At 40.2% G+C, this 14,243-nt stretch overlaps 2 protein-coding genes across 2 annotated transcripts; one reads left to right on the top strand and one right to left on the bottom strand.

Annotated features, from left to right (window-relative positions):
* The first annotated feature begins 225 nt into the window (after positions 1-225).
* LOC135584034 (probable UDP-N-acetylglucosamine--peptide N-acetylglucosaminyltransferase SEC) lies at positions 226-11,399 on the top strand. Its single transcript, XM_065130239.1, has 28 exons — positions 226-663; positions 885-1,030; positions 1,142-1,240; positions 1,460-1,510; positions 2,875-2,991; positions 3,074-3,130; positions 3,573-3,692; positions 5,097-5,159; positions 5,255-5,333; positions 5,601-5,710; positions 5,788-5,841; positions 5,924-5,991; positions 6,106-6,208; positions 6,388-6,590; positions 6,671-6,767; positions 7,159-7,230; positions 7,339-7,415; positions 7,493-7,609; positions 7,686-7,770; positions 7,847-8,014; positions 9,044-9,154; positions 9,234-9,320; positions 9,402-9,529; positions 9,650-9,732; positions 9,848-9,953; positions 10,048-10,194; positions 10,288-10,408; positions 10,582-11,399. The coding sequence occupies exons 1-28, from the start codon at positions 438-440 to the stop codon at positions 10,693-10,695; spliced, it is 3,009 nt and encodes a 1,002-aa protein (XP_064986311.1). The 5' UTR covers positions 226-437; the 3' UTR covers positions 10,696-11,399.
* A 985-nt stretch (positions 11,400-12,384) lies between these two features.
* Positions 12,385-13,205, bottom strand: LOC135637333 (uncharacterized protein At5g48480-like). Its single transcript, XM_065150025.1, has 2 exons — positions 12,889-13,205; positions 12,385-12,812 (listed from the first exon to the last, which is right to left on the bottom strand). The coding sequence occupies exons 1-2, from the start codon at positions 13,152-13,154 to the stop codon at positions 12,581-12,583; spliced, it is 498 nt and encodes a 165-aa protein (XP_065006097.1). The 5' UTR covers positions 13,155-13,205; the 3' UTR covers positions 12,385-12,580.
* Between the last annotated feature and the right edge of the window lie 1,038 nt (positions 13,206-14,243).

Genomic DNA, 14,243 nt, shown 5'->3' on the forward strand with positions numbered 1-14,243 from the left:
CGTCAGCTGAATCGCGCTTGATGACAATTGGTCGAATATCCTGGCCCCAGATCTCGTCCAACTAGCCTACTAAACCTAGTTGACGCGTGGCGCCGTGGACCCGCGGGCAGATGACACGAACGCGGCCGACGCATCATAGATGTCGAAGAATGGACGGTCGAGATCTCTCGGCGGCCAGCCCGCGGCGGAGACTGTCCCTATTTAGTTGAAGCGGAGACGTCGAGAGCGATGTCTCGTTCTTGGATCCTCCAGACCCAAATCGAATTAGGGTTGCTTTCGTCCTCGACTCCTACACTTGAGTAGAATTCTCTCGAGAATCTTTCGTGTCTTTGTTTGGGTCCGGGGGATTCGGAGGGATTCACGTCCTCGCACTCTGGTTCGGTGACGGGAGGAAGCCGACTTGGGAGTCGCATCAGGGGTGTCCGTTTCGGGGAAAGATGATGTTGTCGCTGCTGAGCGATGCGAGGCAGCACCCGCAGCAGCATCCGGCGCCACCGCCGCCGCCACCGCCTCAGCATCCGCCGCCATTTGGATCGGGTGGTGGCGGAGGGTTAGGGTTCCTTAAGGGTTCGCTGGGGGAGCTTGAGGAGGCGTCGGATCTTCTGCAGTCCGTGGATGGGGCTGTGGATGTCAAATGCTTGCCTCGATCGAAGTCGGATGAAGGTCTACGTCCTCTCTCGAGTGAAAATTTTGAGATTTTATTTACGTTGTTGTAAAATTCTCTTTCTTTGGGTGCTTCAAACTCGTATTGGATATAGAATATGAATTTTGGATGGTAATTTGATTCAACAAGCATGATCTTTTGAGAGGATCTATTGTTTATGCCGAAAAATAATTGTTGGACCTACAAAGAGTGACCTGACTTTGATGCTTGGATGATGTAGTTGACGAGGACATGTATTTGGCTATAGCTCATCAGAATTATAAAGCTGCAAAATACAAGCAGGCATTAGAATATGGCAATGCTGTTTACGAAAGGAATCCACGGCGGAAGGACAATCTCCTCCTCCTCGGTGCAATCTACTACCAGGTGCTTCAGGAGGAAATTTATTTTAAATTTATTACATATCTGGACTCATAGGTATTTGGTCTCTGTTGAACGAAAATCTTATCTACTGTTGTTTATTTATTTTCATTTCAGCTCCATGACTATGACATGTGTATTGCGAGGAATGAGGAAGCTCTTGGTATTGATCCTCATTTTTCAGAGTGTTACGGAAATATGGCAAATGCATGGAAGGTAACAAAAGAACTAAAATTTCCCTTCTTTTATTTGTTTATGGTCGAGTGGTTGTGTTGCTTGGATTGGATTATGTAAGACACTCTACTCATAAGATGTATGCTTGAAGGTAGTAGAAAACTCTATTCTCAGGATATATCTTAGATTTGATATACTGGTCTTAATATTTTTTAGCTGCCCTTCACTGATACCTGATGAATATGTTTGTCTTTTACTTAGGAAAAAGGCAATGTTGACCTTGCTATTCGTTACTATCTGACTGCCATTGAGGTATTCTTGAAATTCAGTTCACCATTTCTTCTTATGTTGATATTTTACTGTTACAGTGCATGATGAATTGGTTCACCTTTATTAGTCATGAAGTCATTAATCAATATTGTGATATCATCTTACTTTAAAAGAGAAGCTTGTGTTCACATTTATAATTACTGATGCCTGTTTGTCAAATGGATCTCTGGCATGCAATCTTCTAATATTGGTTGTAGAGTTTGTCATCGCAGAAATGTCAATACTATTATAAACTGAATTGTACCATGTAAGACTTAGTCATGGTTTAATGTATAGCTATTTTATAATTCCAAAAGGTTAAGATCATGTTTAGGGGAAAGATTGAGAGTGATTAATGATATTATGTTGTAATTATGTTTTCTTATTATTAGAGCTGTAGGATATTGGTACTGAAAGTCATTGCTTTTCTCTTTCTGTGTGATCAGATTAGGTTGTTTGTCTAGTGAGTTGAGAGTGTCTCCTTATTGTAGCTTATAAACTTTGAGAATGCAAGAACATCATAAAATGGGTCTCTTGTTTTCGAGGCATTTGATTGTATACACGATGTATTAAGAGCAGGGATCAATGTTATTTGTAGCATTAAACTAAGGCATCTACTATGGAAGAATTCTCATTTTATGTTGTACTTACTATTATAATAATGACTAGATTTGGGAAAATTGTATGTGAAGGTTTGTCTCAAAACCACAAAAAAAAGAAAAAGAAAAAATTTGGAAAAGTAAGGAGAGAAGTGAAGGGTCACCCGCTTGAGGGCAAATTGTAAATATCTCTTTGGCAAAGGATCTGTTTGGAAGTTTCTTCTTCTTCCTAATTTTTCTATCATCTGAGCATTGCATTGTATAGATTATCTCATAAATAATTTACTTCTGTGCATGTGACTGAGGCAGCACATTGGTTTTAGGTTCATAAGAAACTGTGAAATTCTTTTAGGTTCCCCTATTCCATCATGTATAGTAAAGCCATAGAATTGAATTTAATAATTTTACTTGTCCACCAGTCTAAGAAGATAACAAAATTATGTGACTATCCTCTGGGCCTAAATTTGACTTATGGATGAGCATCATAAGATAGACTACAGGTTAAAATCATTATACTTGTCTTTTGTACATTGGCTGCTCTTTCTTGTACAATTTTTTAGCTATAACTTTTTCTTCCCCATCTTCTTGGATGTTGTATTGCATGCTTAGCAGGAACCTTCCTTGTACATGGATCCTAACATTTCAGTCCTGGTATTTGGTTTAAAATTTGCAGGTTCTTCATCATTGATTTTTCTAAGAAATAATGGAATACCTGGATTGATATCTCTTCTTTTTTAATATCATCAGTCTTCTTTTGTTTTTCCCTAGATTCAGCCTAACTTCTGTGATGCCTGGTCAAACTTGGCAAGTGCGTACATGCAGAAAGGAAGACTCAATGAGGCAGCCCAATGCTGTCGGCAGGCCCTTGCGCTAAACCCTTTCTTGGTGAATTTTTGTAATGTTGCATTTTTGTCTCACACTTAAGTATGAAAAAAAGCCAATGATGATTATTGCATTTTTTTAATAGGTTGATGCTCATAGTAATCTTGGCAATCTGATGAAAGCTCAAGGCTTTGTTCAAGAGGTATGAAAATCCAAGTTTTTCTGTCATCATGATGGTCGAGGCAAGTACACGCCATTTATGTCAGTGGTGCTGAATTTGTGTTACCCCGTTGGTGCACTTATTATAATTGCTTAATTAGACATACTTTGCTGGTATGCATTTTCAATTCCATTTCTCTTAATTAGTTCTTGGTATATTTTCCTCCCATTGACCATTGATCTTTGGCTTATGAATGAATGTTCTTATTCCTAATGAGTTACTGGAAACTTCGATAACTGTTATTACGTGTGTTACTTTAGTCATCCATTGGATGATTTTACTATAGAAGGATTTATTGATCAGTTCAGTGAACATAATATTCTTTCATCATTTTGGATCCTTCAGCTTTAGTGCAGACAAGTGATGTCATTTAACTTAAGCGACAAGGCAGATGATTAATACTAGAATTTGATGGCATGTGCAGGCATATAAATGCTATCTTGAGGCCTTGCGTATACAACCTACTTTTGCCATTGCATGGTCCAATCTTGCTGGGCTCTTCATGGAGGCAGGAGACCTTAGCAAAGCCCTTATGTATTATAAGGTAGGTGATTGATCCACCTCATAGTATGCTGTTTGGAAAAGCATTTTGCAATTCATTTGAAGAGTTTTTCTATCAGTTATTTTTGGTACTGTCAGCCCCCAAGTGGACCTGGAGTCTTGACCCAGCTTTTTCAGACACAAACTCGGACAATATAGTTCTAGAGGCATACTGTCCCAGACTGTCATCATTAATACACTATTGCAAGGATAATGTAGCTGCTTTCATGCCTGTGCCAGCCATGGTTGTGGTACATAGCATGAATTGAGTGCCACGGGCCTTGTTCCCGATACATCTCATATGTTTGTGTGGTCTTTGTGTCTTCATTGGCATGTTATGTGGGATATACCTCTGCTGAGTGCCAGTTTGGCAGCAGTATGATACATTCTGTGTGTCTATTGAACGTGTAATTCTTTGGGAGATGTCTGACCTAAATGATAGGTATTTTAGTGAAGGCTTTAAGAGCAGGCCTGGTGGAAGGCCACCAAGACAGAACAATGCATCTACAGGTGGAATTGGATGCACGAGTTCTACTAAGAATTTAAACATGGAAATATAGCTTGGAAGTTTCAAATTTCAAAATATACTGATACCTTTTTTTGGGTAAAAATGACTTTTAGAAAGTGTATGCATACTTGGAGAAAAGTAGATTGTGCAGCCAATTTTCTTGCCATATCACCTCAGAAAAAAACATAGTTTTTCCTGATCTTTTTTGTATTTGTGCTCCAATACTCGATTCTTTTTCGAAAAAAGTTTGTGGAATGCTGTTGGATCTTAATCTGATAGAGAATAGTTTTAACATTAAACCCAGTGAATGTGCACTTGTACATGTAACTTTTGAGACACTTCAGTGGATACTCTTGTTCCTGTTTAGTCTGTTCAATGGTAATTTTGTCACTAATTGCAAATCCAAAATGTATCAGCAGCTCCTTTTTTGGGGGAAAAAGGTTCTGTATTAACTGTTTATTTCATTGTATTTCCTTTGTAAACATTATATTATTCTCTATTAGTTCTTTTGTCAATGAGCAGCTCAGAGAAAGCTTTTTTCTTGTTCCACATATCAATTTTTTTATACTACTTAATAGCCCATGAGCGACTGATTTGTATCATCAAGTTTTTCAAGCTATTGTAATTATCTCAAGATCATGATTTTGTACATTTAAACTGTAGGAAGTAATGTGTAATCAATTTGACAGGAAAATTTCATTAAACAGTGCTGCAGATATTAGAGATCCCTTTTCCAAAAGATATTTCTTACTGCAAGGAATTGCTTAGTTTCTTATATATAATTTCTAAGACATTCTTGTCTAGTACCTGATGTCAATTTTTTTTGGAACTGAGCGAAAATGTTTTAGTTAGAAGACATTTCCTTGCTACATCCTGTTTTTGATTTTTTTTTAATTTCAGGAAGCTATTAAATTGAAACCATCATTTGCTGATGCTTACTTGAACCAAGGAAATGTTTACAAGGTAAGCTTTCATGTTATTGTAATTTCCATTAGCGGGAAAAAATGGGAAAGGTCTTGCTTATGGAGAAAAATCATTCTTCCTTTGGGCTTTTCCAGGCCATGGGAATGCTTCAGGAGGCTATCATGTGCTATCGACATGCTGTTCAGGCACGTCCAAACTATGCCATGGCTTATGGTTAGTATTCACTGGTATAGTGGCTGGAATTTATACCATTGGTCACATTTTATTTCTGTTGTGCTGTTTCTTTTCTTGCTGTTTGTTCATTCCTGTGGTTGATCATTAACCATCTGGGGGAACTTTTCATTTGTTCTTGTCTGACTTACTGTTTATCTTTTTCACTTTATTACTATAAAGGGCAGCAACAGTGTGTTCTCTGAATATATGACAAGTAGAAACTACCTTTACATCATAATACAAAAGAGGATTGCACCCTCGATGCAGGAAATCTTGCTAGTACGTTCTATGAGCAAGGTCAGCTAGATTTAGCTATTCATCACTACAATCAAGCCATAACTTGTGATCCACGGTTCGTGGAGGCATACAATAATCTGGTAGGTTGTAAATAAAATGAAGTGTTGGTATAGTTGTACAAAAGGAAGAGTGTTTGCCTGATTGAGTTTTCTCATAGGGAAATGCTCTGAAAGATTCTGGCAGAGTGGAAGAAGCCATTAACTGTTATCGGGTAACTTTGTTGACTTTTTCATCTCATGTCTTGTCTATTCTTATCTTGCTAAGTATCTGACAGTCATTTTTTCTACATGAAGTCATGTCTTGCTCTTCAATCCAACCACCCACAGGCTCTTACAAACCTTGGAAACATATATATGGAATGGTGAGATTTCAGAACATTTTTTTAGAGGATGTTCGAGCAATACTATTTGTTGCAAGGACTTTGTGCCATGAAATAACTCGGGGAAATTACAGAGAGAAAAAATCTTTCATGCAGGAATATGATGACTGCAGCTGCTTCCTTTTATAAAGCAACATTGTCAGTAACAACTGGTTTATCTGCTCCTTACAACAATTTAGCAGTCATATACAAACAACAGGTACTTTTCGTTACTTCCTTCAGCATTATAGAATATGTGCGTTTGGCTAAATCATAACTAGTCAGATTCCAGTTGTTCACCATGTTTTTCTCTTTCACTTCAACTTCAGGTGAACTTGTGCTACTTTCATTTGCTGAAATTTGTACTAAAATTTCTAATCTCCTTTAAACCACACATAGGGCAACTATGCTGATGCAATAGCTTGTTACAATGAGGTTCTTCGCATAGATCCTATGGCAGCTGATGGGCTCGTCAATAGGGGAAACACGTTTAAAGAGATGGGCAGAGTTAGTGAGGCAATTCAGGATTATATTAAAGCTGTGGTGATTAGGCCCACTATGGCTGAAGCTCATGCAAATTTAGCTTCTGCTTATAAAGATAGGTATATCTTCTGGGTGGTCTGTGCTTCTCAAATATTTTCTTTTATGGTGCATTATCTTTTTCAGTTACAAATTTTTGCAGTGGACATGTCAAAGAAGCTCTAAGAAGTTACAAACAAGCCCTACTTCTGCGTCCAGATTTTCCAGAAGCAACTTGCAACCTTCTACATACCTTACAGGTAGTATGAGAAGCCTTCTTGTTTGTGACACTGGTCTTTTCTAATTCCAGCTGGTTTTTTCTAGGGCCAATAGTTTGTTCTGGACAGTCTGTGAAAGAAAGTATTATAGGTTTTGCTATTGAGGTTTGGTAAATGCAATTGTCTGCTTCAGGCAATAATTGATTTTAGTTATTGTGACCTCTGAAGGAACCAGGGCAGATTGCATTAAGTTCATAACTCAGTGTCAAATATCTCCTGCATCCTATCCTTTCGTTATTATTTAATTTATTCATCAAACTCAGATGCAAAATTAGGATCATTGAACTATTGAAGATATTTATTTACATTTATGGTGACAATTAATGATCCAAAAATACAGCTTTCTAATCTTCCTTCTGGATTGATTGAACAGTGTGTCTGTGATTGGGATGGTAGGGATAGCAAATTTGTTGAAGTCGAAGGGATCATTAAAAGGCAGATCAAGGTTTTGACTCACTATCTTATTACTTTGCAGTTTAGTATGAAGAGTCATACTAGTGTCGTAACTTGTGACTTTGTGTTCATTATTAACTGCTTGTGCTTGTTCTACCAGATGTCAGTTCTTCCAAGTGTGCAACCATTTCATGCTATTGCATATCCTATTGATCCTTTGCTTGCATTGGAAATTAGGTGAAACAATTTTCTTCTCATTTCCCACATTTTTTTTTAAATATGAGAACTTTGTGTAATGGTAAATGGTCTTTCAGCCGAAAATATGCAGCTCATTGCTCCTTAATTGCCTCTCGCTATGGGCTTCCTGCATTTGCTCACCCCCCTCGTATGCCTGTGAAGAGTGAGGGCAGAAGTGGGCGGCTCAGGGTGGGGTGAGTAATTTTTTTTGTTTTCCATTGTCTGTCAACTGCTTATGTTGATGTAACATAATGCCAAATGGTTTTCCAGATATGTGAGTAGTGACTTTGGTAACCATCCTCTATCACATCTTATGGGCTCAGTATTTGGAATGCACAATAAGGAGAACATTGAGGTTCTACAGGCTAAATCTTGTCTTGCTAATGATTATATTTAAACAATTTCTGTGTGAACTAATAATTTAGGCACAGGTGTTCTGCTATGCCTTGAGTCCAAATGATGGGAGTGAATGGAGGCAACGAATCCAATCTGAGGCTGAGCACTTCACTGATGTCTCCTCGATGTCATCTGATATGATTGGCAGGTTGATCAATGAAGACAAGATACAGATCTTAATTAACCTAAATGGCTACACCAAGGTATTTGTCGCTATTTATATATTTCATTTGATAACTATATAAATGTTTGTTGAATCTTAAGCAGCAATTTGTTTCCATTTATATAATATCAGTAAGGAAGCAACATGACCTCTAATCGTCTTTGTTGAGACATCCAGGTTGGTTTGTGCTTTGTTGCACAAGTGATAGATCTCAGGTTTGAGTACATGAATGAGCATCATATGAAAATACTTTTCATTAAAAAAGGCATGACCTCTAATCGAATATGTTTCTAAACCTGTATTATTGGATCAACTTAAGAAAGAATCCAAGAGCATAGATTTCTTCATTATGCATGCCAGTGATCGTGTTCTTTGAGGGCCAAGTACTAACACCACAGACTAGGATGAACAATATCAAATACACATCTTAGTATAAGTCATTCTTGAGTTTTCTAGTAGTGGATTAAAGTGATGCATCTAACTCATCATGCCCCCTGAGGGCTAGGTACTAACATCACAAAGCAAGAAGAACAAGACCAATTACAAATCTTACTAGAATGCATTCTAGAGGTTTTAGTATAATATTAAAGTCATAGGTTCTCAAGAAACCATATTTGGGAATCTAGTGGAAATCTGTGAATTATTCAAGTTGGCCCTCACAAGGTGAAATGTTGCTATATATGTTTAGGCTTTGTCAATTTGATTAAGATAGCATATCTGGGATCTAGTATCTAACAAAGTGCAATTCTAATGATGTGGCAAAAGAATATGCACTAGTGAATGCTGCACAGGGTGATTTCAATCTGTTAGCATTAGGATCCATGATTTAGTTATGTGGATGATTTTGATCATGATGTCACATCTGTTGAGCATCTAGTTGAGTTGATTCTGCCGCCTTGTTTTCCATTAGTGTGAGCTTGACATTCACTCTGTCAGTGTCTTGGTGAGAGCATCGTCCTTGGTTTCGAAGACTAGGATGTAATTGCCACCATGTCTATGAATAATTGTCAAGAGTGATGTCAAATCCAATTACATTATTAACCATTTCTGCTATCTGACTGTATTACAGGGTGCAAGAAATGAAGTTTTTGCTATGCAGCCGGCACCAATCCAGGTCTCATACATGGGTTTTCCTGGAACAACAGGTGCAACGTACATTGACTACTTGGTTACTGATGAGGTCTGGAATCTTTACCTTCTACATTTTCTCCTCCTACCACTTTGATGCTTACTTAATGGCTTATTATATTTGTTTGCAGTTTGTTTCTCCTACACGGTTCTCACATATTTACTCAGAGAAGCTTGTCCATTTACCTCATTGCTACTTTGTGAATGATTATAAGCAGGTACTTAAATCTACTTATTTTATTATTATCCCTCCCTGATTATGTTCATTCTAACCTTGCTTTGGTATTCATGTACATCAGAAAAATCGTGATGTCTTAAGTCCTATCTGTCGACATAAGCGATCAGATTATGGCCTGCCAGAAGATAAATTTATTTTTGCATGCTTCAATCAGCTTTACAAGATGGACCCTGAACTATTTAATGCATGGTAACACTTTGATATAATTTCTAGGAGGAATGAAAGCATATGTTTCGAAGTTCATGGCTTCAATGTTTAGACATGACATTGTTCTCCCAATCCTCCACTAATAATCTCAATGGATCTCAGGTGCAACATTCTGAAACGTGTTCCAAATAGTGCACTATGGTTACTGAGATTTCCCGCAGCTGGAGAGATGAGACTTCGGGCATGTAAGTAGATTTTTAGGTTGCCACTGTATTATGGAGCAAAGATGCGGCTATATTCTGTCTCTCTCCTGCCTAATTTTTGTCTTTCTCACCTTACTATAAGAACTGCCCTGTGCAGATGCTGCGTCAAAAGGAGTGAGACCTGATCAGATCATATTCACAGACATCGCTATGAAGAACGAACATATCAGACGCAGTGCTTTGGCAGATCTCTTTCTTGATACGTGAGTTTTCCCATATATAAATTACTTCTTGGCAGAACTGCTGACATTTGGTGATTAGGATTTGAAATGGATTACTTATAAATTCTATTTGCAGGCCACTGTGTAATGCACACACAACAGGAACGGATGTGTTGTGGGCTGGCGTGCCAATAATAACGCTGCCACTGGAGAAAATGGCTACCAGAGTGGCTGGTTCACTATGTCTGGCTACTGGAGTTGGGGAGGAGATGATTGTGAGCAGGTAATGACTGCCATCCTGTCGTAACTCCTATAGACTGACCATCGAAAACCTTAAACCAACTAATGTAACTTCAACGTGGATTCCATGTTCTAGCATGAAAGAGTATGAAGAGAAGGCAGTTGCGCTAGCCCAGAATCCCTTGAAGCTCCAAGCACTTACAAATAGTCTGAAGGAAGCCCGCATGACTTGTCCTCTATTCGACACCATTAGATGGGTAAGCAATCACGGCATCTAGGAATCGATAAATTTCTTTTACGCAAGTTTTCTCTTCCATTCATCCGGAGCCTATATAACCCATGTAGGGGGTGAATCTCCGTAAATGTCTAGATTTCCATGTCTCAAATCTCTGGTAAACAAGAAGAATGTGACAGCCTCCGAATTTTACAGGTTAGGAATCTGGAGAGGGCATACTTCAAAATGTGGAACCTATACTGCACCGGTCAGCACCCACAGCACTTTAAAGTAATGGAAAACAGTGATGAGTTCCCATACGACAGATAGTATGAGGAGAGGAGACGTCATGAGCAAGAGACGGAATTCCAGCAGCATCCTCGTATAGGTCTATGGCATGGTGATTGGTAGTTTGAAAAAAATTATACACTGGGTTGGTTTATATGAATGCCGCGGTGCCCATGCTAGTATGTGCGACTACGTAAGCTCTTAGAGGCAGATAGAGGTAAGATTAAAACACTTTTGAATGTATTGGCAAGCGTGGCTATTTGGGGTGTGGCTGAGAAGTAGTGCAAGAGTGATGATCTCGATCATGCTATTTATGCAGCTGTGTTCTTGCTGTTGACAGATTGTTCTTGGTGTTGAGAGAAGACTTGTCACTGGCAAACTCCTGGATGTTGTCGGGGTTTCCTATGATCGTGGATGTCGAGACGACATCCTCTTTGGTTGCTTTCCTATAGACGAGCTGAGAAATACTTGTTCGTTTCATCTGCTGCTTGTACCTGCCGGAGAACTCAAGAGGGGGTGTTGTTGTCAGCCAGTCGATGGAGATAAAAGAACCCCATTGACAAAAGGGGAAGTCGCCGTAAAAAAGGCCACAACTGCCATGGCTTCGAGGCTGGCCCGTTACATCAAGTTAGGCTCTTCCTGACCTTTAACCTTTCAATTTGAGTCTCTGTTAACGCAGGACACGAAGACTGTTTGGCTGCGGATTGAAAGGTGATCAACAAAGTTTCATCTCCCGATTTCGTGAACTCGTAGACAATACGCATACAGGTAGTCTTGGTAAAGAAAGAGGGAAGGGAAGAGTAAAGCAACATTATAAGTATTTATTTTATGAACAATATGAGAAACATATGACAAAGCTACTGAACAAAGGAGACATAATAATAAGAGAATAAGAAACAACAGAATGGGGGATATATAAATACATAACCCTCCAGAGTTCGTAATTTTTGTGGGCGCTCCTCTCTAAACTCAAGTTTTGCATATATTCTTAGTAACTCAAAATTGATAGTTGATCAGTAGCAAAATGATATCAAACCTTAAACTGATATCATTCAGTGATTTCCATACATCCCTTCTAAATATTATTTAGATGTAATAAGAGTAACTTTTGTGTTTAAATTTTTATTTTTTTTTAACTTAATAAAATCTGAACAGTTCGAGCAACATACTGAGTTATCTACAGAGTTTTAACAAAGATTGTTCTGAATCACCATATGAATATGGAAGGAGTAATTAATTATTAGTAAGGAATAATTTAAGGAGTTAAATTTAGATGTACTCAAACTACTATTCTAATTTAAAGTCCTAAATTTCCGCAAATATATATTCTTCTTCCTGCTTTTATTTCCTAAAATAAAAGCTGAAGCAAAGCCTATTATAATGCACTGAGTACTGCTTCTCCCCGTAAAAAGATTCTTGTTGGCCAAAAGAATGGTGTGCTCTCCTCCTCCTCTTCCTTAAATGTAACAGGCAACAACCACCATTGACTGCATCGAGAAATCAACCCTAAACTACTGCAAGCAATATGACCAGAAGCAGACATGCTTCAGAGGAAAGAAAGCAAAAATAGACAGAGAACAGCCTTATTCTTGGCATGTCACCATTCCTCGAGTACGGAGAACACGGCAGTGCACAAGTAAAGCGTAGAGTTAAGCTGAAGAACGGTAAATGAGACGTGTTGTGGTTAGTGGAACATTGATCAAACACCATCCGTGCACGGCGACCAGGGGGTGGAAGAACAGCTACAGAACAATGCAAGCAAGAAAGAAGAGGTAGCGCACTAGACTGTAGCATCAAAACGATGAGATTAGAGAGCTAACTGAGAGGAATTGTCATGAGTACCAGCTTTGCTACTGCTAATGACGCAATTGACCTAAAGAAGAAGGGAGAGAGAGAGAGAGAGAGAGAGAGAGGTGGACGGCTTAGATCAAGCCTCAGCCTCGGCGTCGAGGGTCTTGTTTCCGACGGCGGCAGAGACGACCCACACAACGCCGAAGGGGTCCTTCAGCTTCACCACGTCGCCGCTCTCGTCTTCCGCCACCTCGCTCACAACCTCCGCGTCAGCGGCCACCGCCATCTTCACGGCCGCGTCCACGTCCTCCGCCTCGAGCCGAAATGAGATCCCTCCGCCGATCACAGCCGCGGTCCCCCCTTCCCCCCTGCCATAGTCACCGAACATGTCAAGATGAACGAAGATGAAGTAGGAGGGGTGGGTTCGGAGAGAGGAGGGTTTACGCTGCGTCGAAACAGTCGCTGACGAGGAGAAGGGAGGAGCCGATCTTGAGCTCGGCGAAGAGGATGAGAGGAAGCTCCTGCTCGGCCTTGCGCTTGGGATGCGCCACCCGCCGGAGCTCCTCCGCACCGAACGCCGCCTTGTAGAACTGCACCGCCGCGTCCGCCTTCATCCCTGGCACCGCCAGATGCGGCTTGAACCCGAGCAGGCCCACCACCGCGGCCGTGGCCGCCTCCCCGCTCTGCTGCTCCGCTGCCTCCTCAGCCATCGCCTCAAGAAAGAAGAACGCCGAATCCCTAACCCTTGCCGAAGGAGCTGCGGAAGCACCGACGATGAGAAGGTGAGGAGGTATTTATACGAACGCCGACGGGCGATGAACTGTTCCAACTCATTGCCATTAATTTGCACCTTCTCAGAACCGACCATCCCATTGGTCCAAACCACAATTCTGCCATCCGCAGCTTCGATCGCTCTGTCGCCCGTTCGTCACTTTCGAGACGCATCAAAAACCGTGCTGTTGGGGCTCCGAGAATCAATCTTAACTGCTCGATCCGAATCACAGACGGAACGAACGGATGAGATTAGCCGATGCCGACGAAAGCGACCGGGCCGCACACAGCACGAGTTGGTCGGTGCTGGCTTCGATCAATTCATCGGGCCGTGGTAAATTCGTAATAACGAGGAAAATAGGGGTATTGGTAGAAACATGCGGGCGTCGCGTTGCGGTTCGTGGAGTGGGCATCCTCTGTAGTCACACTTCAAGTGAAAGCTGCAATTGGAGCATCCTTACCGTCCATAGGCAAAAATGAACGTCTCGATGGAACTCAACTGGTAAAACCGATGGAGAGGATCTTCTCAGAAGGTTGTCTCGGCAGCCTCGTCCCGGCGTGGACGCATCCACTATAATCACCTATAGAGGATAAGTTAGCGGTACGCCACATTCTCTAACCCGTTTCCTGACCCTAAAGCTCTGGCGTGCGGGACCCAGTCTGTGGTGTGATTCTTTCTTACCGCGTGAGTGTCTCGAGTTTACGTTTAAATTATCTTTCTTCTTCGTACCATAAGTTCATGAGTACAAGCTTTATTTGTACTCGATTAAGTGGTACTATCGGTGCTATATCATAGGAGAACAAAAGATTCATATGATTCATATAAAACTCGTTAGATTCATTTATAGTTCACGGTCAATTATACGAATGATACGGTTAATATAAATATAAAATTGATTTTATATATATATATATATATATATATATATATATATATATATATATATATATATATGAGGTTGGGAGACAAAGCGACCCGAGCGAAGGAGCTGAGATGGTAGGTGGACTCATGATATATTGCTGGCTCA

The sequence above is a fragment of the Musa acuminata genome, chromosome BXJ1-3 (assembly GCF_036884655.1).
Source record: "Musa acuminata AAA Group cultivar baxijiao chromosome BXJ1-3, Cavendish_Baxijiao_AAA, whole genome shotgun sequence".
Classification (NCBI taxonomy): domain Eukaryota; kingdom Viridiplantae; phylum Streptophyta; class Magnoliopsida; order Zingiberales; family Musaceae; genus Musa; species Musa acuminata.

What these genes read in the sequence shown, in the direction of transcription:
- LOC135637333 (XM_065150025.1), bottom strand. Translation starts at nt 13,154, where the DNA reads ATGGCTGAGGAGGCAGCGGAGCAGCAGAGCGGGGAGGCGGCCACGGCC. An exon ending in AGCGACTGTTTCGACGCAGC is followed by an intron (nt 12,813 to 12,888) that starts GTAAACCCTCCT and finishes TGACTATGGCAG; the next exon opens with GGGGGAAGGGGGGACCGCGG.
- LOC135584034 (XM_065130239.1), top strand. Translation starts at nt 438, where the DNA reads ATGATGTTGTCGCTGCTGAGCGATGCGAGGCAGCACCCGCAGCAGCAT. An exon ending in GCTTCTGCTTATAAAGATAG is followed by an intron (nt 6,591 to 6,670) that starts GTATATCTTCTG and finishes AAATTTTTGCAG; the next exon opens with TGGACATGTCAAAGAAGCTC. An exon ending in TTGTGAATGATTATAAGCAG is followed by an intron (nt 9,321 to 9,401) that starts GTACTTAAATCT and finishes CATGTACATCAG; the next exon opens with AAAAATCGTGATGTCTTAAG.